Genomic DNA, 22073 nt, shown 5'->3' with positions numbered 1-22073 from the left:
TAACTGTGATAACTATTTACACTTGTTATAGTACCTTTTTAAAAGTTCATTTAAAGAATATGCTTAATTTCTTAAGTAATTTTTTATTTACCATATCCCCCAAACAAATACTTTTTAAAATAGAGGAATTAATTTTTTTCTAAGCCACAATCATTTTGAAATTTTTCTATCAAATGTGAACTAATCAAGTTTTGGAATTTCTGATAGTAAACTGGATTAAAAAGTCTTTCCATTTTATATGAATATTATTTTTCTAGGTATATGATATATTAAATGCCATTAATGTTAAAAATAAAAAATTTGAACAAATTACCTCCCCCCAAATAATCTGATCATAAGTAAATGTTTACCAGAAACTGAACTTTTCCCATACTATGGAGTCATCATGAAGTTAGATTTTATGGTATGACATATACATCCTACCTAATAATAGACAAACATGGTAATTGACCTTACCTTCGCTACACCTCCCATTGGCTAATCAGCACAATATGCAAATTAACCCAACCAAGATGGCGGCTGGCAGTCACACAACTGAAGCGAGCAGGAGGCTTGCTTGCTCCAGTGATGGAGGAAGCCACGGTTCCCCGCCTGCCGCGGCCCGGCTCTGAGCTCCGAAAGCAAAGTTTCAATTATAGAAGCTAAACAAATCCCAGATACCTGCTTTCAGCAGGCCGTGGCCACAGAGCTGGAGCGAGTAGGAGCCGGCTCTCAGCTACAGTGATGGCAATAAAGTTTCAATTATAGAAGCTAAGCAAACCCCAGATACTTGCTTTCAGCAGGCCGTGGCCTCAGAGTTGGACTGAGTAGGAGCCGGCTCTCAGCTCCAGTGAATGCAACAAAGTTTCAATTATAGAAGGTAAATAAATCCCAGGAAAAAAAAAAGAAAAAAAGGAGAGGCCGGGAGCTTCAGTCGCTGGCCAGCCTGAAAAGGGCCCTCAGCCCCTCACCCAGACTGGCCAGGCACCCCAGTGGGGACCCCCACCCTGAAGGGGGTGTGACCAGCTGCAAACAGCCATCAGCCCCTCACCCAGGCTGGCCAGGCACCCAAGCGAACCCCCCACCCTGATCCGGGACACCCTTCAGGGCAAACCAGCCGGCCCCCACCCGTGCACCAGGCCTCTGTCCTATATAGTAAAAGGGTAATATGCAAACTGACCCTAACAGCAGAAAGACTGGCAATGACTGGTCACTATGACACACACTGACCACCAGAGGGCAGACGCTCAATGCAGGAGCTACCCTCTGGTGGTCAGGTCGCTCTCACATGGGAGGAACTCTGCTCAGCCACAAGCCAGGCTGATGGCTGCCAGTACAGAGGTGGTGGTGGGAGCCTCTCCTGCCTCCTCAGCAGTGCTAAGGATGTCCGACTGCAGTTTAGGCCTGCTCCCCGCTGGCAAGTGGACATCCCCGAGGGCTGCCGGGCTGCCAGAGGGATGTCTGGTTGCCAGCTTAGGCCCAATCCCCCGGAAGCAGGCCTAAGCCAGCAGGTAGTCATCCCCTGAAGGGTCCTAGACTACGAGAGGGCACAGGCCGGGCTGAGGGATCCTCCCCAACCCCCGAGTGCACAAATTTTTGTGCACTGGGCCTCTAGTAATAAATAAACTGGGAAACACTATATTTCTAAATGTTCTCTAACTGCTGATGGAAGTTCCATTTGTCTCTCAAGTACAATTTGTAACATTTTTCCAGAGCTTTAAAAATATTAGTAATTTGCCCCGCCAGTGTGGCACAGTGGTTGAGTGTCGACCTATGAACCAGGAGGTCATAGTACAGTAGGGGGCGTGCAGAAGGCAGCTGATCAATGATTCTCTCTCATCACTGATGTAGGTTTCTATATCCCTCTCCTTTCCTCTCTGAAATCAATAAAAAAAGTTAGTAATGTGATCTTTCTTTGAAAAAATAATGAAAGATTCTCATGCAGAATTATGTTCAAGAATATTCCCTGTTTTTATAATAGAAAAATGTAGAAATGAACTAAATATATAAAAATAGAGAGATTATTAAATAAATAATCTTAGGAGATTGTCTGCTAACATGTTAATAGTATGCAAATTATACACACAACAATAAAGTATGTAATAATATGAAAATTGAGTATTAAATTATATGTACAATACTATCCTTACTTAGGCACATGAATAAACTCTCAGACAATCTGAACTAAAAAAAAAAAAGAGAGAGAGAAAAGAAAAAGGCCAAAATAAAAAAAGAGAAAAAACTCATTAACAGGAGTGATATGATCATGTGTAGTTTACATATATTTTTATTCTTTATGTGTCTTTATTTTCTACCATCTCTACAACAGCCATGTTGCAATTGAAAGGTAAAACAACAAATATAACAAAATATTTTATTATCCAACTGTAGATTTTATGTTTCTAAACACAAAACTTATCCATAAAAAATTTTTGTTCATCTCAATTCTAACATAAATTATTTGATATTAAAAATAACTATATGAGAGTAAATAAACAAGCTATGCCAAAATGAAACTGCAGTTATTAATTGTTTCCAAATTATATTAAGGCTTACCTTCACAAAGTTTCTGCTTCATCACCTCCCTTATTTTGGATATCACAATATAGTCTTCAACATAAAACACATACGTAGATGAAGGCTTGTTGGCAATAGCTCTAAGTTCTGCATCTTCTGTTTCTGAACCAACGCCGATCGCAAATAATGTTATTTTATTGTCTCTTGCTGCTTCTGCTGCTTCTTTGACTTCGTCTTGGGATTTACCATCCGTAAGTACTACTGCGATCTTAGTCAGAAATCGTGAGGACTTGGCAAAAAGGTAATCAAGTGCAAACTGGATGGCCTTCCCTGTCCTTGTGTTTCCTCCTAAGTAATGTATGGATTCCATTGCTGCCACCAAATTCTCTCCCGAATCATGTCTTCCAAGAGGAATCTCCAGTACGGGGTAGTCACTATATTGGACCACTCCCACCTGAATAAACTTGGGTCCTATGTCAAAGTTTTTTGTGATGTTGACAAGCCACTTTTTCACTATTTCAAAGTTTTCTGGGCCAACACTGTAAGAACCATCTAAGATGAAAACTAAATCTGTTGGAGCAGTACGACAACCTAAGTGTAAAAAAAAAAAGTCATCAGTTAGCATCTATAGCATCTATACTAATAAAAGGGTAATATGCTAATTAGACCGGACATTTTCCAGACATCCTTCCGGACAAAGCCACGGTGGCAGGGGCCAAGGCAGAGGCAGTTAGAGGTTATCAGGCTGGCCAGGGAGAGCAATTAGGGGGATCAGGCCAGCAGGGGAGAGCAGTTAGGGTGATCAGGCTGGCAGGGGAGAGCAGTTATGGGCAATCAGGCAGGCAGGAGTCCCAGATTGGAGAGGGTGCAGGCCAGGCTGAGGGACACCCTGCCCCCCAGCCATGCACGAATTTGTGCACAGGGCCTCTAGTTTGTTATATAAAAAGCAAAAAGTGGAAAGTTTTAAAAACATGATTTTTTAATTAACCAGATAGACTGAATTCTTTCCCAATATATGTGTATGTCAATTCACTACAATGAATATTTTAAATATTTTAAAAGTTACATGTCAATTATACCCCAATAAAGCTGATTTTTTTAAAGATCATAGTAACTATAGCAGCCTTGTGAAGATTAAGATACACTGCTTAGCTCATGAAAACTCTTTGTAAATGAGGGCTATTGCTTTGGTTGATATTTTATTTTTTAAATGAATGACTGAGCTTTAAAACGAGGAATAAAATACGTATGCGGTATAAGAACATAATATCTAGATATTTCTTTGTTGTACAAGTATTACCTACCATAAAGCAGCATTTTATTCTATTTCCCCATTGAACAAATGAAAATAAATAAATGCCTGGTTTTCAGCTATACACCAGCATTGTTTTAAGTTATCAACGAAATCTGTTTTATTTAATACTACCTGAAATATTTACCAATATATATAAACCAATTAATAGGGAGAAAGAAATTAAAAAAAAACAACTTTCTGCCAACTTCAGGACTCAACAGCCATTAAAAGATCCATATTCTTTAATATAGTTCATAAAAGTTAAATGAACCAAGATCACCAAAGCCATCACTCTTTTACTACATGCAAATGAGTTTTTAAAGATCTGATCTCTCATCTTCAGCAAATAATGTAGCCCAAACATTGGCTTGTGCTAAGTGAATCTATATTCAAAGTTATAAATCTATTTCTTTCTCCATAAAAATTCTTGTTTCAAGAAACCAGGAAACAGTGTGATCAGCACATCTTATAGCTCTATTGGAGAAAAAAACTAACTCTGGTGGGAGTTATATCTGGACAAGTTCTAAGCACTTTTAGAAAAAAAAGAAAAAAAAACTTCACTCTCTTTTCCAAAGCACACAACATGCCTCTAACCCTGTCTCATTCTTTTGGTGTGTATATATTGAATACCTACTCTGTGTCTGATATCATGCAAGGTACTGCCTTCAAAGATACATAAGATATCTCAAAAAAGCTCATGGTGTAGTAAAATAGATAACTGGTTGGTTAGGGAAAGTACAAAGTATGAAAACATTTAGCAAGGGTAGTAACCTAACTGTGGAAAGTTCAGGAAGGTTGTATGGGAAAGCCGACAGGCAACCTGATGTCTGAAAGGAGAGCTTTGGCCAAGTGAAGAGGACATTCTAATCAAAGGGAACAGCAAGAGCGAAGGTCCAGAGATGAGAGGCAGACACAGCCAAAAGACAAGGTTTGTTTGGGTAACTCCAACAGTTTGAAATGGCCAACAGAATTCGCAGGATGGAACTGTTATATTTGCCTTCTCCTTCTCTAACTTCTGAATTAAAGCAGCAAAAATACTACTGCTCATGGCCCATCTGATAAGGCTCCCATGTCCCTGGATTTGATGGGTTGGAATAATATGGGATGAGCCGAGGTAATATGATAACAAATTTTAAGTCTTGTGTGTTTACTCATATTAATGGTCTCTCTTAAGTTGTGATCTGAGGCCCAATTTAAAGTTATAAGGATGATTTATTTTCTGTATACTTTTCAAATAAGATGTAATCGCAAAGAATGGTATTGGCTAAGAATTGTTTAGTGACAATTAGTATTAGTATTTTTGTATCTCTTTAGCGGTAAATTATCAGTCAATCTCTCTCTCTCTTGTCCTCTCTTCCGCTTCCTCACTCCCTCCTTTCTTCTATTTTCCTTATCTTTGCCTACTTACGTATCATATCTGGGATGATGATGACAAGGCTCACGTGAAGAGTCCTTAATTTAACAGTTACCTCAATGTAACCCATCAGAGTAACCAGCTAATAAACACTGTAATCAGGTGAACATGTCTAACAGTCAAGGCGTTATTAAAAATAAAAACATCTGCCAAAATATGGATTTGTCTCAAAAACACAAGTATGATTATGACGTTACTCCTAAGGTGGTGGTGCAGTGCAGAAGGGCACAAGGGACACCATCCAACAACCTCTGCCATGCGACCGCTGCCAGAGTTCAGGGCAGGGACAGCAGAGTGGAAGTTGGTCCAGAGGCAACTTTTCTAACCAAGGGAAATAGTTCTTCTGTTATTTTTGAACACTGGTCTCGGGTTATGCTTTTATTGAGGTTTTGAAGGACAGGAAGTTGTGTTTGCAGAGCTCTTCAATGTTGCCCTTCCTAAATACTATGAGATTCATTACTGTCTGGACCTGCCAGTGTTTGTGTGCCTCTTGATTCTGTGGTTATAAACGCTTACAGGGTTATTCTTGGCACTTCCTACCCATTTCAGGAGCCATAAAGTATATATTTCATAACTGTAAGGTTAGCTAAGACCATGGGTACAAAAAGTAAATATCACCATTTATAAACACCAGACAAAATAGCACTCCAAGACACCCTTTCCTTAGAGAAATGAATCAGAGATGTCATAGAAAAGAAAAGGACTGAAGATCAAAAGCATAGTTTAAATACTAGTTACAGCTCCTGCAAGCTATGTGATACTAGGTAAGCCTCTTAAATTTTATGAATCTCTTTTCCCTATTAAAAAAAAAATAGAGAGAGAAAAGATTATCTACCGAAGTAGAGTACTTCAGGGGATTAAACTATAAAACTGTTATGCAAATATATATATATATATATATATATATGCCTAATATGCAAATTGTCCCCTCGGGAGTTCGACCGGGATGCCGGGAGTTCTATCGCTCGCTATGACATGACTAACCATCAGGGGGTGGCGCAGAAAGAAGGGAGGCCCCAGCCGGCAGCTAGAAGGCCCGGATCAGCCCTGATCGCCGGCCAGGCCTAGGGACCCTAACCGTGCACCAATTTCATGCACCAGGCCTCTAGTTATTTTAATAAATTTTAAGCCAAGGTAAGTGAAGTTGTCAAACCACCTGATTTAACTGTTAGAGAAACCAGAATTAATTTACAGTAGAGCCTTTATGTTTAGAAGTTTTAAGATATGAAAATAAGCAAACTCTTAAAAAGAAGTGTGGTATCTGCACTGGTGGCCTGGGTAGCAGAACTACATTAATAGAGCCCTCCTTCTCTAATGAAAGCTTTCCTATAGGCCATCAGAATAATAGTCACCATTCACTGAGATGTCACTGTGCTAAGCCATTTACATGCATTATCTCACTTACATGGATTACCTCATTATGTCTATGAGATAACCTCATAGGATGGTTCTGATATCATCCTAATATGAAGGTATTTTTTTTTATCTTCATATCAAGAAGCTCATGAATGGCTGAACTCAACACCAGACTTTTTATTCTAAAGTCTGATGGGTTAACAGAATAAACAATTACCATAGAATTTTCTCAGAATTACTTCTGTTAGAAGTTTTTACTCTCGTTAATGTGGAACATAGCAATTTATGCATTTTAGGAAATTACAGCATCAAAGACACTAGGAATAAGATCCTTAAAACCATTGCTTAAGCTCCTCTTATTTGATTTCTATAACTTGTTGATAACAAAAAGGGGCAATGCTGGCTGTTCTTACTTGATCTTATTTCTCCATCTTCAGCGAATACAGAATTCCGAAGAAGCAGAACCAAAACTATCCAAAGACATGTAATATGATGAGCCATGTTTCTGTTTTTGTTCTAATATTTTGGTTTTCAGATTCCTAAGGGGAAAAAAAGAAAAAAGAAAAGTTAAATATATTTTTAAAATAAAGAAAATACATAGCCATTGTAAGTTTAATTCTAAAATTGCAATACCCAGACGCCACACAGTTAATTTTTACTGTCCTTAAAATTAATTTGTGTGTCTAAAATAGCCACATAATGAATAGGAGCTGAGGAAGACCATGATAAACCTTTTAATTCATAATTATCCTGAAAAATTATAAACTTTCTAAAACTTTGGGCTTTGCCCAAAATATTTACTAGAATTCCTTTTAGCATATCCTGTAATGCCTTATCACATTCTTTTTATTATCTCAATGGTAGCAAACATTCTTCTTTAAATATGGATTTGAATTTTAAAAACACTCAAAGGATATGTGGTAAAATATTAATATGATAAAACTGAGTGATCAAGTTTAATTTTTTAAAAATGGGCTGTAATTATAAACCTTAAGATATATTTTATTTGATTTATAAACAGTTATATGACTTTAATATTTCTTTTAAGTTACTCCAAGGACTTCACTTGTGGTTAGAATGTGGAAAGTTGTAAGACTTTCACCCCAACAATGAGAACATGCAAGATAAATTATAAAACAACAGTATTTTTAAACCCAGAAGAAAAGTCAGGATTTAAAGAAACCTAAATTAAGCAAATTCGAACAGTTATTAATCCTTTCTAAGGCAGAACAGATTCAGAGCTGGTTTTGTCCCTTGCAGAAAGGGAATTCTCCTCAAGAAGAGGAATTTGCCACAGGATGGAAGAAGCTAGTCAAAGTTGGTGAGGCAGATTAGCATCCTGAGGGGCCCAGCCACAGAACAAGTGTGCCCCACCCAGCAATTCTTCCCCATGAGTTTTAAGTGAATACATGGAGTAAACATGTAATACAAAGAAAGATGAGAGCAGTTGAAACAGAGAGATCTCCCCTGTTCAGATACCCAGGGTACATGTCAAATACAAATCCTTGGCCTGCAGAAGGCTGGGAGAGACACAACAGAGCTTAGAGAAGTCCCTCCAGGCACCTAGTCCTTCACTACAGTGAGAGAGAGAGTTTGAATAGCAGGACGCCAAGGAATGACAGAAAAAACAGAACTCAAAATAAAAAGCTGTAAACCATACTGAAAAGCTGAAAGAAATCTCCCAAGGGTCTTTTGATTTCTGATCAGGAGAAAAACACTCTGTATAAGCAGATCCAGAGATGATCTAAATATCAGATATGTTAAACAGGGGTTATAAAACAACAATAATAAATTTGTTATAATATCTAATAAATAGGATAAACAACAATGTGCAAAAATATGAAAAAAATTAGAAGAACGCTGGAAACTATAAAAAAGATACAAACTGTCCTGGCTGGAGTGGCTCAGTTGGTTTGGCGTTAGTTATCCCATGCACCAAAAGGCTGTGGTTCAATTTCTGGTTAGGGCACACACCTAGGTTGTGGTTTCCATTCCTGGTTAGGGTGCTTGGGGAAGGCAATCAATTGATGTTTCTCTCTCACATTGTTCGTTCTTTCTTTCTTTCTTTCTTTCTTTCTTCCTTTCTTTCTTTCTTTCTTTCTTTCTTTCTTTCTTTCTTTCTTTCTTTCTCTCTCTCTCTCTCTTCTCTCTCTTCTCTCTCTCTCTCTCTCTCTCTCTCTCTCTCTCTCTCTCTCTCTCTCTCTCTCTCTCTCTCTCTCCCCTCCCTCTCCCTTTCTCTCTCTAAAAAAAAAATCAATAAAAACATTATCATTACTTTTTCAATATACAAACTGAGCCCTAGATGGTTTGGCTCAGTGGATAGAGCATCGGCCTGTGCACCAAAGGGTTCTGGGTTTGATTCTGGTCAAAGGCACATACCTTGGTTACAGGCTCCTCCCCAGCCCAGGCGGGGCTCGTGCAGGAGGCAACCAATTGATGTGTTTCTCTCACACCAATGTTTCTCTCTGTCTTTCCCTCTCTCTTTCACTCTCCCTAAAAATAAGTGGAAAAATATCCTCAGGTGAGGATTAAAAATATACAAACTGAAATGCTTACAATAAAAATATATCAATAAAGAATTCATGCAATGAGCTTAACTGTGTACATATAAGGAAAAGATCAGTAAACTTATGGATAAGTCAATAATATAAATTAGCCCAAATGAAACCCAAAGGAGGAGTGGGGAGCCAGTGATAAAAGGAACAGAGTATCTGAAATCTATGTGAAAATATCAAGAAAGCTTGAGTTAGCATTCAAGTAATTCATTTTTGAGATGGAAAGGAGAAAGTGAATGAAGAGATACTTGAAAATACAATGGTCAGCATTTTCCAAATTGACAAACATTACAAGCAATCAGAGCAAAGATGTTCAATAAACGCCAGCAAGATGTGAAGTAAATCACACATAGGCACATCATAACCAGTTGGAAATAAAAAATAGAAAATTCTTAAAACTACCAGAGGAAAAAAGGCACATTACATACAGAGGGACAATAATCAGAATTTTAGATAGAAATTTCATGGTAATAAAATGGGCAACAGATCAGAAAGCTAAAAAATCTTAAATGTGTAAACATCTAATAACAAAGCTTCAGAATACATGAAGCAAAACAAAATTTAAGCTAAAAAAGAAAAAGACAAACTCAAGTCACAATGTGAGATATCATCAGTTTACAGTAATTATAGAGTTAGAAAAAAATTAGTAATGATACAGAATATCTGAAAAACTGCTACTTTTCACCTAGTGGACATAAAGAACTTTCCACCTAACAACAGCAAAATATCCATTTATTTTGTAATGCACATAAAATAGTCACCAAAATAGATCATATGGTGGGTAAAAAACAAGCTTCAAGTTCCAAAGAATTCAGATTACTCAGTTTATGTTGTTTGGCCTAAATTATATTAAATTAGAAAAGAAAATGAAGATTATCTCAGAATACTTGAAAATTTAGCAATATACTTCTAAATAATACATGAATTAAAAAGAAAATAATATTATTAAAGCTTTGAAGTGTAGTTTGAAATCAGGGGGCATATATCTCCAGTTTTGTTCTTTGTTAAGATTGCTTTGGCTAGTCAGGGTCTTTTGTGGTTCTATCTCAATTTTAGGATCAATTGTTCTGGTTTTGTAAAAAATTAGCAATTACACTGAATCTTTAGATTGTTTTGGGTAGTATGGACATTTTAACAATATTAATCCTTCCAATTCGTAAAAAAGGTATAACCTTCCATTTATTTGTGTCTTCTTCAATTTCTTTCATCAATGTCTTATAGTTTTCAGAGTACAGGTCGTACACTTCCTGGGTTAAATTTATTTCTAGGTATTTTATTCTTTTTGATGTAATTGTAAATGGAATTTTCTTAATACCTCTTTCTAATAGTTTAATAGTATTTAGAAATGCAACAGATTTCTGAATAATAATTTTCTATCCTGCAACTTTACTGAATTCATTTATTCATTCTAATAGTTTTTTGGTGGAGTCTTTAGTAATCAAAACAGTGTGGTAGTGGCACAAAAACAGACGCAGATCATGGAACAAAATAGAAAAACCAAAAATAAATCCACACATATGGTCAATTAGTCTATCATAATGGAGGCAAGAGTATACAGTTTTAAAAATGACAGAATATTTAATAAGTGATGTTGGGAAAACTGGACAGATACGTGCAAAAAAAAGTCAATCTGGATGACATTCTTATACCAGATATAAAAATAAACTCAAAATGAATTAAAAACTTAAATATAAGACCTAAAATCATGAAACTCCTAGAAAAAAAACCTAGGCAATAAGCTCTTTGACATTGGTCTTAGCAGCATTTCTCTGAATGTGTCTCTCTGGGCAATAGCAAAGAAAGAAAAACTAAACCAATGGGATGACATCAAACTAAAAAGTTGTGTGTTTTTTATAATAAAGGAAACCATCAATAAAACAAAAGAATAACCTACTGAATGGGAGAAGATATTTGCAAATGTTATATCCAATAAGGGGTTAATATCCAAAATATATAAAGAATTAACAGCTCCACATCCAAAAAAACAAACAATCCAATTAAAAAATGGGCAGAGAACTTCAATAGGCATTTCTCCGAAGAAGATATACAGATGGCCAACAGACATATGAAAAGATGCAAGCATCACTAGTCACCAGGGAAATGCGAATCACAACCACAATGAGATATCACCTCACACTTGTCAGAATGGCTATTATTAACAAATGACAAGCACTTGCATGGATGTGCAAAAAGGGAACCCTTGTGCATTGTTGTTGGGACTGAAAATCAGTGCAGCCAGTATGAAAAATAGTATGGAGGTGCCTCAAAAAATAAAAAATAGAACTTTCACAGACAGCCTAGCAATTCCACTTCTGGGTATATATCCAGAGAAATGAAAACACTAATTCAAAAAGGTATATGCACTCCTATGTTCATTGCAGCATTATTTACAATAGCCAAGATATAGCAGCAAGCCTAAATGTCCATCAATAGATGAGTGGATAAAGAAGATCTGGTGTATGTATATACCCAAGGGAATATTACTCAGCAATAAAAAAAGAATAAAATCTTGCCATTTGTGATATGGATAGACCTAGAGGGTATTATGCTAAGTGAAACAGGTCAGACAAAGAAAGGTAAATGCCATATGATTTCACATATATGTGAAATATAAAAAAAAAATGAAATAAATAACACAGAAACAACTCATGGATACAGAAAACAAACTGATGCTTACAGGAGTGAGAGTGGAGAGGAGGATACATAGAAAACATGAAGGATAATAAGAGATACAAACTTCCAGTTATAAAATAAATAAGACATGCAGATGTAATATACAGCACAGGGAATATACCCGGTTATATTGTTATAACTGTGCATGGTGACTTCTTGTGGTGATTACATTGTATAAATGTTGAATAACTATGTTGTACACTTGAAATTAATATAATATTGTATGTCAACTATACTTTAATAAAAAATCATAGGGGATTTTTAAAATATTTCAAACTGATCAATAATTATTTTTAAAATCAAATTAGCTATGAAAATCTACAGCTAATATTTAATAATGAAAGACTAAATGCTTTCCCTCAAAAGTCAATAATAAGTTAAGATATACTCTCACATCACTTCTATTAAAAATGTATAGGGAGTCCTGGCCAGTGTCATATGCAAAATGAAAAATAAAAAATATGAAAAACTAAAATATGACTGTATCTACATAGAAAATTTTTGGAAATTTACCAAAACACTACTAGAACAAATACATGAATTTACCAAGGTCTCAAAACACAAGGTTAATAATTTGTTTTTTTAAGTGACTCTATATACCAGCAAAAAAATTGGTAGCAAATGTAATATCATATTCAATAGTATCAAAAGCATCATATGTGAACCTAGCAAAAAAAAACTAATGAAAAAATGTGAAAGATCTTTATACTATAACATACAATACATTGTTGAAGTCAATTAAAAAAGAAAAAAAATGGAGAGACCTAATTCATGGATTAAAAGACTCAGTATTGGTTATGTCCATCCTCTTCTAATGGACCTATGGATTCAACACAATCCCAACAAAACCCCAGCAGATTTTTAAAGAAATTGACAAACTTATTCTAAAATTTATATAAAATGCAAATGATTTTAAGAAAAACAAATTTAAATGAGAAAAGCAATCTATATATATAAAAGCCTAAGCGATCATCGCAACTGAACAGACGAGCAAACAGGCTGCATGGGGCGACTAGGCCGGCAGGAGGGTTAGTGAGGGGCAACCAAACAACCGAGCAGTAGGCTGAATGGGGTGACCGGGCCAGCAGGGGGGTCAGTGAGGGGCAACCAAGCGACCGAGCAGCAGGCTGCATGGGGCGACCGGGCCAGCAGAGGGGGGCAGTGATGGGTGCCCAGGCCAGCAGGGTGGGCAGTAATGGGCGACAGTTAGGGGTGACCAGGCTGGCAGGGGAGGGACAGTTGGGGGCGACTAGGCCAACAGGGGGGAAGATGGGGGTGACCAAGCCAGCAAGGGGGCAGTTAGGGCCAATCAGGCAGGTAGGCAGGTGAGCAATTAGGAGCCAGTGTTCCTGGATTGTGAGAGGGATGTCCGACTGCCAGTTTAGGCCCAATTTCCCAACATACCCCGAGGGCTCCCAGATTGGAGAAGGTACAGGCTTGGCTGAGGGGATCACCCCCCGTGCACAAATTTTGTGCACCGGGCCTCTAGTCCTATATAATAAAATCCTAATATGCTAAGTGTCCAGTTGTCTGGTCGTCAGTTCAACCAATCAAAGCATAATATACTAATGATATGCTAAGGCCACTCAACTGCTCGCTATAACATGCACTGACCACCGGGAGCAGGCAGTCAACCAGTCACTACGACCTGCATTGACCACCAGGGGGCAGATGCTCCAACCAGTAGGAGCACCTGCTGCTGGGGTCCAGCCTTTCAGGAATGAGTGAGACAGGCCAGACACGCCTTGGAGCACTCCTGTGGTCCCTCCCCGGCTGGCCAACCTCCTGCGTCCCTTCCCAGCCCCAGTTGTGCACTGGTGGGATCCCTCGGCCTGACCTGTGCTCTCTCGCAATCCGGAACCCCTCAGGGGATGTTGGAGAGCCAGTTTCGGCCAGGCTAAGGGATCCCACTGGTACACAAATTCATGCATGGGCCTCTAGTCTTGAATAAAGAACAATCTTAACTAAAAAGAGCAATGCTGTATAATTTACACTACATGACTTTAACTTATAATAAATGTACAGTAATCAAGTATGCTATTGGTGTAAGGATAAGCATCCTATATAATAGAAGCCTATGTGGTTGTGACACCCTCAAGCGGTGATGCCCTCACGCCATAACAAGCGATCACCAGGAGACTGCATGTGCAGTGGGCACGCGTGGGTGGGCGGGGCTGTGTGTGTGACGAGGCGCACATGGGTGGGCGGGGGCTTGACGCTGCATGCATGGCACGAAGGCGGGTCATGCAGCTCTGTGCGGCGAGGCTGGGGGTCCTGCGGCTCCGTGCGGGGCTGAGGCGGGACCCCCGGCTCCAGTCTATCTCTTTGGGGCAATCCATTGAGTAGCCCCAAATGGGTGGGTGGGGCCTACCTCTTTGGGGTGATCTATCGCGGGGCTCCCGCGCTGTGAGTGGGCACAAGCCAGGCTGGGGGACCCCCCCCCCACTGAGTGCACGAATTTTGTGCACCAGGCCTCTAGTATAGAATAGAATACAATAGAGTTCAGATATAGCCCACACTTACATGGTTAATTAATCTTCAATAACAGTGACAGAGTAATTGAATAGAAAAGGAAAGTCTTCAATAAATGGTGTTGGATCAACAGAGTAAACAGAATAAAATGAACTTTGACCTTATCCCATTCCATGTACAAAAATTAGATGAAGCACAGATCCAAATGTAAAAGCTAAAACTATAAAACTTGTAGAAAAACACATAAGAGAATTTCTTCACAACCTTGGAATTAAGCAAATTTTCTCAGCACACAAAATGACTAGCAATTTTAAATATGGATACATTAGATTTCAACATTGCTATTCCTCAAAAGACACTATTAAGTATACAAGCCAATATTTAGAATAAAATACTTATAAAAAATGACTCATATCTAGAATATATATAAATATATTTTTTTACAAATCAACAAAATGGAAAACCATCCAATTTTTTTAAAATGGCTGTAAGTCTTGAACAGACACATTACATAAGATATAGAAATGGTCAATGAACATATTAAATAGTGTTCGTCATTAGTCATCAGAAAAAGGTATGTTAATTCCACAATATGATATCATTTCACACGCACTTAAATGGCTAAAATTAAAAGATTGACAATATCAAACGTTTGTGAGGCTATGTGAAGAAAAAGAATGATATAACTGTTACTGGAGAAATCAGTGGGCCAGATTTCCCAGACACAACTGGACATGAGGTTCTTAGGGTACTGCTGAGATAAGCATTTTCAGAAGCCCCAATGGGAGAATGAGATGTGGTAAAAGGGTTTATTTGCGTGGAGTTACATTCCTCAGGTTGTAAAGTCTCATGCCCTTCACCCCGTCCTGAAAAAGGTGCAGCTGGGGCTCCAGTCGAGTCAAAAGGAGGGCCAGTGTCCAGAGCTTCCTTTCCATGTTGCAGCGGGGTCCAGTTCAGCATTAGTTAAGTCCATTAGTCCAGTGTGTGGAGTCCACATGGCCCGTGGCAAATGCAGGGGAGTGTGCCCCCTGCAACAGGAGTCTAAAGAGGGCTGAGGGCCAAGGGCCAAGAGCCAAACTTCTAACATTTTGTCTAAAAGTTTAAATATTCAGCTTTCTTGCCCTTGCAGTGGCCATGGCTATCCTGGCCACTGACTCACTCCCAGGTGTGACTACAAACAAGTAGGCACCTTCCCATGTCACTCAGACCTTACTGGGCGTGCATTTTGTTCAGTCCTTTCCCCCACTGATCAGCGGGGAACAGACTTGGAGAGTACTGAATCAGCAGAACTGTGTAAATGGCATGCCTATATTGCCTAGTCTTCCCTTTACTCCTTTCCTGTTAAATAATAGCCAGATTATTACAACAGTTTCATAATCACTTTAGAGAACGGCTAGGTTCAGTTTCTCATAAACTATGACTAGTAATTCCTCTGCTATGTATACAACCTAGAGAAATGAAAATGTGACTCCACAAAAAAGACTTTAATGATGTTGATAGTAGTTTTGTTCATAATGCAAACTAAAAAGAACTCAAACACTACCAACAGGAGAATAGATAAACAAGGTGTGTGGTGTCTTCACATAATGGAATAATGTATAGTAACAAAAAAGTAATGAACTACTGTTATACATAACAACATAAATGGATCTTAAATATGTTCTAGTTAATGTAATAAGCTAAACACGAATATATAGAGCATGATTCCAGTTATATGAAGATCCAAAATACAAAACTAATCTCTGGTGTTAGAAATCAGGAAAAATTTGCCTTTGATGGAGAAGTCAATTGGAAAGTGGCACTGGTAAACTTGCTGGGTGACAGAAATATCCTACATTTGCAGTGATGATATTCAGGTACATGAATTTGTCTAAGACTATTAACATGAAGGCTTGACAACTATATCATTTGTTGTGTAAGCTATATCTTAATGAAAAACGTTCAGTCCAATATCACCAATGTCATTTTTCAAATTAGGCAAAGGGCTATAGAGGCTGAGAAATGTCAATGAGAGGCATTTTTGGTGAGTGATCACCAGGATGTGCTGTCTTATGGCAACAACGTGTACTAATAAATATTGACTAACTTCCTCCCCAAAAGCCTCAAAATTAAGTTATTCTGCTCCTCTACCAAAAGCATCCCCTTTATTTCATCCTCTTTTATAGCTTTTGAAGTTTATATTTTTTAAAATATATTTTTATTGATTTTAGAGAGGAAAAGAAGAGAGAGAGATAGAAACATCAATGATGAGAGGGAATCATTGATTGGCTGCCTCCTGCATGCCCCCTACTGGAGATCAAGCCAGCAACCAGGGCCTGTGCCCTGACCAGGAATCAAACCGTGACCTCCTGATTCATAGGTCGACACTCAACAACTGAGCCAAGCTGGCTGGGCACATTTTCTTTATTTCTAAGTAGTTTCTAATTCCTTCAGAATACTTGGGCTAAACTTTATTATCTAATTTTATTATATTTTAGATTGACATTCTATAAAGTGATCATATGAAAAGAGGCTTCAAATACATGTTACTGCCACATTATTTAACCCCTGACACGTAACTGATATGTTTCATAAATATGTTTCATAGTTATGTATAAATATTTTTTGTGTGCTTATGTATAATGCATATAAACTGAGGCATATCAAGTTTTAACATTTACTTCAATCATCTGGAGAGCTTTTTAACCATATGAATGTCCTAGCTTCAGATTATAGAGCAAGGGACCAAACCTTAAATTAAAAAAAAACCAAAAAACCCTTCCCATATGCTAATAAACACCAAAGTTCTAGAAATTCTGGTATAAGGTAATACAAAAATGATAAGAGAAAAGGGCCTATGGTTCCTATTGGTCCTATTCCCCTGGCAGATAAAAAAGGCGGTAATCCCAAATGGTGCAGCTGGGGCTCACTAATCACTCAGAGAATCTTTACAAGCGAAAATGTCTAAAGATTTGCTACTCAAAGAATGGCCAGGGACGTTAAGCATCCCCATTTCTCAAAGGTTAACATACATATAAGTCATTTCGAGATCTTGTTAAAATGCAGATCCTGATTCATAGATGTTTTCTACAGCCCAAGATTTTTCATTTCTAACAAGCTCCCAGGTGACACCGATGCAGCATGAAGCACTGGCCTCACTGCGAGTGAAGGGGCCTCTAAACAATGTAAGAATATATGCTCCTTTTAAACAGGGAAAATGCTGTTGGGGGGAAAATTTAACCCTTTAATGCCATAAAATAAATCTTAATGGATAATGGAAAAAGATGAAATTACTTATAGCAGAATGTAGTTACAAAGAAATTTAAACTGAGCTCACCAGTTAATATGGAACATATACTATGCTTAATAGTATAAAACAGGCAATCCAGACTATAGATATAACACTTCCACTAACTATTATTTAATAGTATTTTTATATGGTCTAATGTTAAAAAACAAAGGAGATGACATGGGTGATCTGTAATCTTACCTTCAACAACGAAATAGTGATCTGTATTCCTAACCTCACAGGATTACTGTGATAATGAAAACTCAGAATTTACGATGCTTGAGACAACACTCTTTCTTTTAATCTTAGGAAGTGTTGAGACAAACAAGGCAAACGGGTAATATGGCTTGCCTGTCACATGCCCTTTACTAAGCAACAGACCTAAAACAAACCGGGGTTCTCTCCCTCCAGCACTCCCTCCACTACATTCATTCAACAACAAATATTTTCCAAGTGTCTATTATGTGCCAGATACTCTCATAGGTGCTGGGAACTTGGAAGTGAACAAACTGGATAAGGAATTTGCTTTCCTGTAGTTTATGTTCGAGGAACTAAATAATTGAGTGAGATATTTCCAGATAGTGGTAAATGATATGAAGAAATGAAAACAGTAACGTATCACGTGGGGCCAGGAGGAAGGAAGGGCTCCCTCCTTAGATTGGGAGGTCAGAGAAGGCCTTCGAAAAGGTGCTATTTGAGTTGACACCACAGTAACAAGAAAAAGCCAAGTTGGCCAGGAACCGAAGACAAACTTTCCCTTCTGGGGATAGAGTAAGTTTGACTTGATCTAGAAACAGAAGGAAATCAGAGAAGAATGAGTGGGGGCGAAAGAAAGAATGGGGGGACCTAAAGACTAGCAAGGACCACATGTAGCATGTTAAACTTCAATTTGTTTTCCCTAGATGAAAATTAAATCCAATGGAGGGTTTTAAGCTTGGGTGCATCATGGCCAGGTTTTCACATGAAGTAAATTGTCCCATTTTCAAAATCAAAGAGCTCTATAAACTTTAAGAATTTGATTCTAAGAGAAGTAGAAGAGAGATAAATTGATCCATTGTTATCCTTTATTTTCATACCTCTTCTATTTCCTTACCTTATGTGGTTATCATATCCCACTGTCATTTTCTCTGGCACTTATTAAAACCAAAATAAGTACATGTAAGTAAATTTCTGAGAATAGTGGATACAAATGAAAGCAAATTTCTCATCTCCTTGAAATTAATGTATCTCCCAGTGGGTCCACAAAAAAGGCATGGGGATTCCATGAGGAGCCACCAAGAACTTAATAGGAGCTTTCAAAACGAGGGACTCTCAGGAAAGATGCTTATCAAAATATAGTTGTTTGCTTGACTGTAAAACCTTCAAATATAATTGAAGACCAAAATAGTCCCCTCAGGAGACACTAACACTCATGCTTATTTATAGCCTGTCTTTGAACTAAAATGTAAAACAGGAAAAGGTGGGAAAACTGAAATTCTGGTCATCACGCTTTTATGCGCGCACGTGCACACACGCACACACACACAAACACACACACATGCATCTATTGTATTCTATGTTTCTGGCATTAAGGTAGTAGTACTAGTAGAGGGAAAACATCAATTGGGACAGATAGAATTGAGAAGAGCAAAATTCTGGCAAACTGGTAAAATAATTAAAATTTAATTCATGTACCTATGTAAAGTTTGGTTTGTTTAGTTATCATTAAAACAACAGGTCTATAGTTATAACTTTTGAAATCTCATAGGTCAAATCATGCCCCCCCAAATATGTAATTATTTAATGCCACCTTGACTGTGTATAACAATTGATGGTTAACTAAACAATTGACATTTGCTATCATATTTCTCTAAAAAATCTAATATGGTAGGCAGACATGTAATCATAAATCCCCATTGTATAGACAGGCTAATAGATTCAAAGAAGCTATTATGTTACACATTGCAGAGTTTGCTTTCATACTGCCAAATGGGTGACTGCTTTCTTGGTTTCTCTAAGAGTCCATTACTTAGCATCTACCAGCATTAAAGCCACATAAGACAGCCCTGGCTAGTGTGGCTCTGTTGGTTGGAGCATTGTCCTGTAGACCAAAAGGTGGTGGGTTGTGTGTGGGTCTGGTTTAGGGCACATACCCAGGTTGCAGATTTGATACCCAGTAGGGGCACATGTGGGAGGCAACCATCGATGTTTCTCACTGCTTCTCTCTCTCTCTTTACCCCCTTCCTCTCTCTAAAATCAACTTTTTAAAAAAGTAAACAAAGTGAGATGCAGTAACTTGATTGTCTGTAGTTTGGTGTAGTGATTTAAAATCCTATCTGGCCAGAGCAGCTTCTAAAATATTCAAGCAACAAGAGAATATGCATATCTGTGCAATCATTCAAAATAAGACTAATAAAAGATAGCCAATGAACATGCAATACTACAGTGAATATTATTTGCCTGTGCCAGCAAATCAATTAAAATCAGGTCGTGGGATTCTGTTGGTAGTTTTAAGCTGTGTTTAAATGAAGCCCTTTTTCATCCCTAAATTCCTATATTTTTGCCAACTTAGCTCTAATTTTGATGATAATGTATCAGGAAAGTAAATTCCCCAAAGGAAAGCTGATAACATTTTAAAAACCTAATTCAGCTCAAACTGATCTCCAATCAACTAATCTTCCATTTCATCCATATACCTCAAAAAGAATGCGGATAACAAATCATGAGATGTGGGTTCAAGTCTTAAATACTCCTTGCTTGCCTACTTAGATAATAATAAATACAAAATAAATGAAATAGACAAAAGAGGAGCTAGGGTAAAAGCAAATGGGTGGAAATGAGCAATTTTTGCTTAAGTGATATGAATAAAATCATCAATAAACAACTTTAGCACCCTAATTGTGGTTTCTAAATATCATTTCCCATAAAAAGGAACCAGAGCCTTTGGGAAAATAGCAGATCCAGATCTAGGGTACATGATATATGAGACAGAGAAATCCTGTCATTCTGAAAACAAGGAAAATCTCAAAAATTACTGGGCTTAGATCAAAAGGACCCAATAGCTAAGCTGAAGGGCTCCTACTAGTTAAAGATGAAACCATCTGATCATAAAAATAATAACTACAATGGATTGAAATATAACAATTTACTAAATATATGAGTTCATACTTTGATAAATATAAAAAAAAAACACAGCCTGGGTCACCTTTGGAGGTTGCTAGAATACAAAAAAAAAGAGAATCAAGCATTTATCATGCTTACCCTACATGGGTGATATTTCAGGATAATAAAGGTTATTAAATGCCAGGAGATTAATATAATTAGAAAATCATATTTTTCAACCCCTAATGATATAATGGAGCTAGGCAAAGATCACCAGAGGTGCTATTATTACATGAAAGATTAGATAGAAATTAAGTCAGATGCACTAGGCTTGACTACACTTGAACCTACTCATCTACCATTAAAGTAGAATAAGATGCTCCTCCTGATGTGACATAATTGGAAGGAGCACGTTTCCATCTGCAAATTATTTTTGGCCAATAAAAAGTAAAACCGGAATTTATTCAAGTCTCTATATCCACCCGATTAAAGGAAATTTGGGAATTTGTTAAATGACATCAAGAGGATGAAATCAGCGAATCTAGAAAATGAAAACTTATACAATTAATAATTAAATGGCATGAAAACAAAAGGGAACTTGAGCAGCATATCAATTAAATACAATTGTGAACTTTGTTGAGAATCTGATTTAAACAAACTGTACATAGATATTTTTGAGACAGAGAAAACTGAACATGGACTACACATGAGATGCTATTCACCATTTAGCACGGTGGTTGTGTTTGCTTTAGCTTATTAAGTATTCAAAGAAAAATAGGGGTAACATAATAAAGGTATAAGCCCAAAGTAGTAAAAAATATTTGTATCACGTATAATCAACAAAGAATTCGTATCCCAAACAAATTTTCTATTGTAAATTTTTTCTAAGGTGAATAGTAAATCCAAGTCTTTTGCTTGTTTTTCTTACTTTAAACCTTTTAAATAGCCAGGATTTATCAAAAATTATGTCACAAACAAAAATTCCTAGGTATAGCTAATAGTAGCAGTACACTCAAAGACCATGCATGATAGTAATAAAAACAGCCAGTTCAGTGGAGAAAGTACTATATTAAATTATTTACCTCTATTTAAAAAACAACTCACATGGCCCTGGCTGGTGTTCTCAGTGGTTAGAGTCAACACTCAAACCCACCTGGGTTGCAGGTCTGATCCCTGGCCTGGTAAGGAGGGTGTGCGGGGGGCAACAAACCCATGGTGTTTCTCTCTCTCTCTCTCTCTCTCTCTCTCTTTCTCCTTCCCTCCCTCCCTCCCTTATACTCTCTAAAAAAATCACTGGAAAAAATATCCTCAGGTGAGGATTGGAAAAATAAATTTAAAAACTCATCTGGTTTGTAGTGTTTCTATTCTAGACTAATTACCAAATGTAGCTTAAATGTATGTTATATATATACATATATATGTATAATTATATATATGATATATAACATATAGCATATAACATAT

At 37.4% G+C, this 22073-nt stretch overlaps 1 protein-coding gene across 1 annotated transcript in view; it reads right to left on the bottom strand.

Moving 5' to 3' along the window:
• The window catches only part of COL21A1 (collagen type XXI alpha 1 chain), a 175273-nt gene that overhangs the window by 108630 nt on the left and 44570 nt on the right, over nt 1-22073 (bottom strand). Inside the window, exons 2-3 of the mRNA XM_059701347.1 lie at nt 6974-7099; nt 2536-3087 (exon numbers count right to left, since the gene is read on the bottom strand). Of these exons, the coding sequence (XP_059557330.1) occupies nt 2536-3087; nt 6974-7061 (640 nt within the window). The 5' untranslated portion in view covers nt 7062-7099. The remainder of the gene's footprint in view (nt 1-2535; nt 3088-6973; nt 7100-22073) is intronic.

This window comes from Myotis daubentonii, chromosome 6, assembly GCF_963259705.1.
Source record: "Myotis daubentonii chromosome 6, mMyoDau2.1, whole genome shotgun sequence".
NCBI lineage: Eukaryota > Metazoa > Chordata > Mammalia > Chiroptera > Vespertilionidae > Myotis > Myotis daubentonii.
The sequence above is the reverse complement of the archived record's forward strand: the minus strand, read 5'-3'. Positions and strand labels throughout refer to the sequence as shown.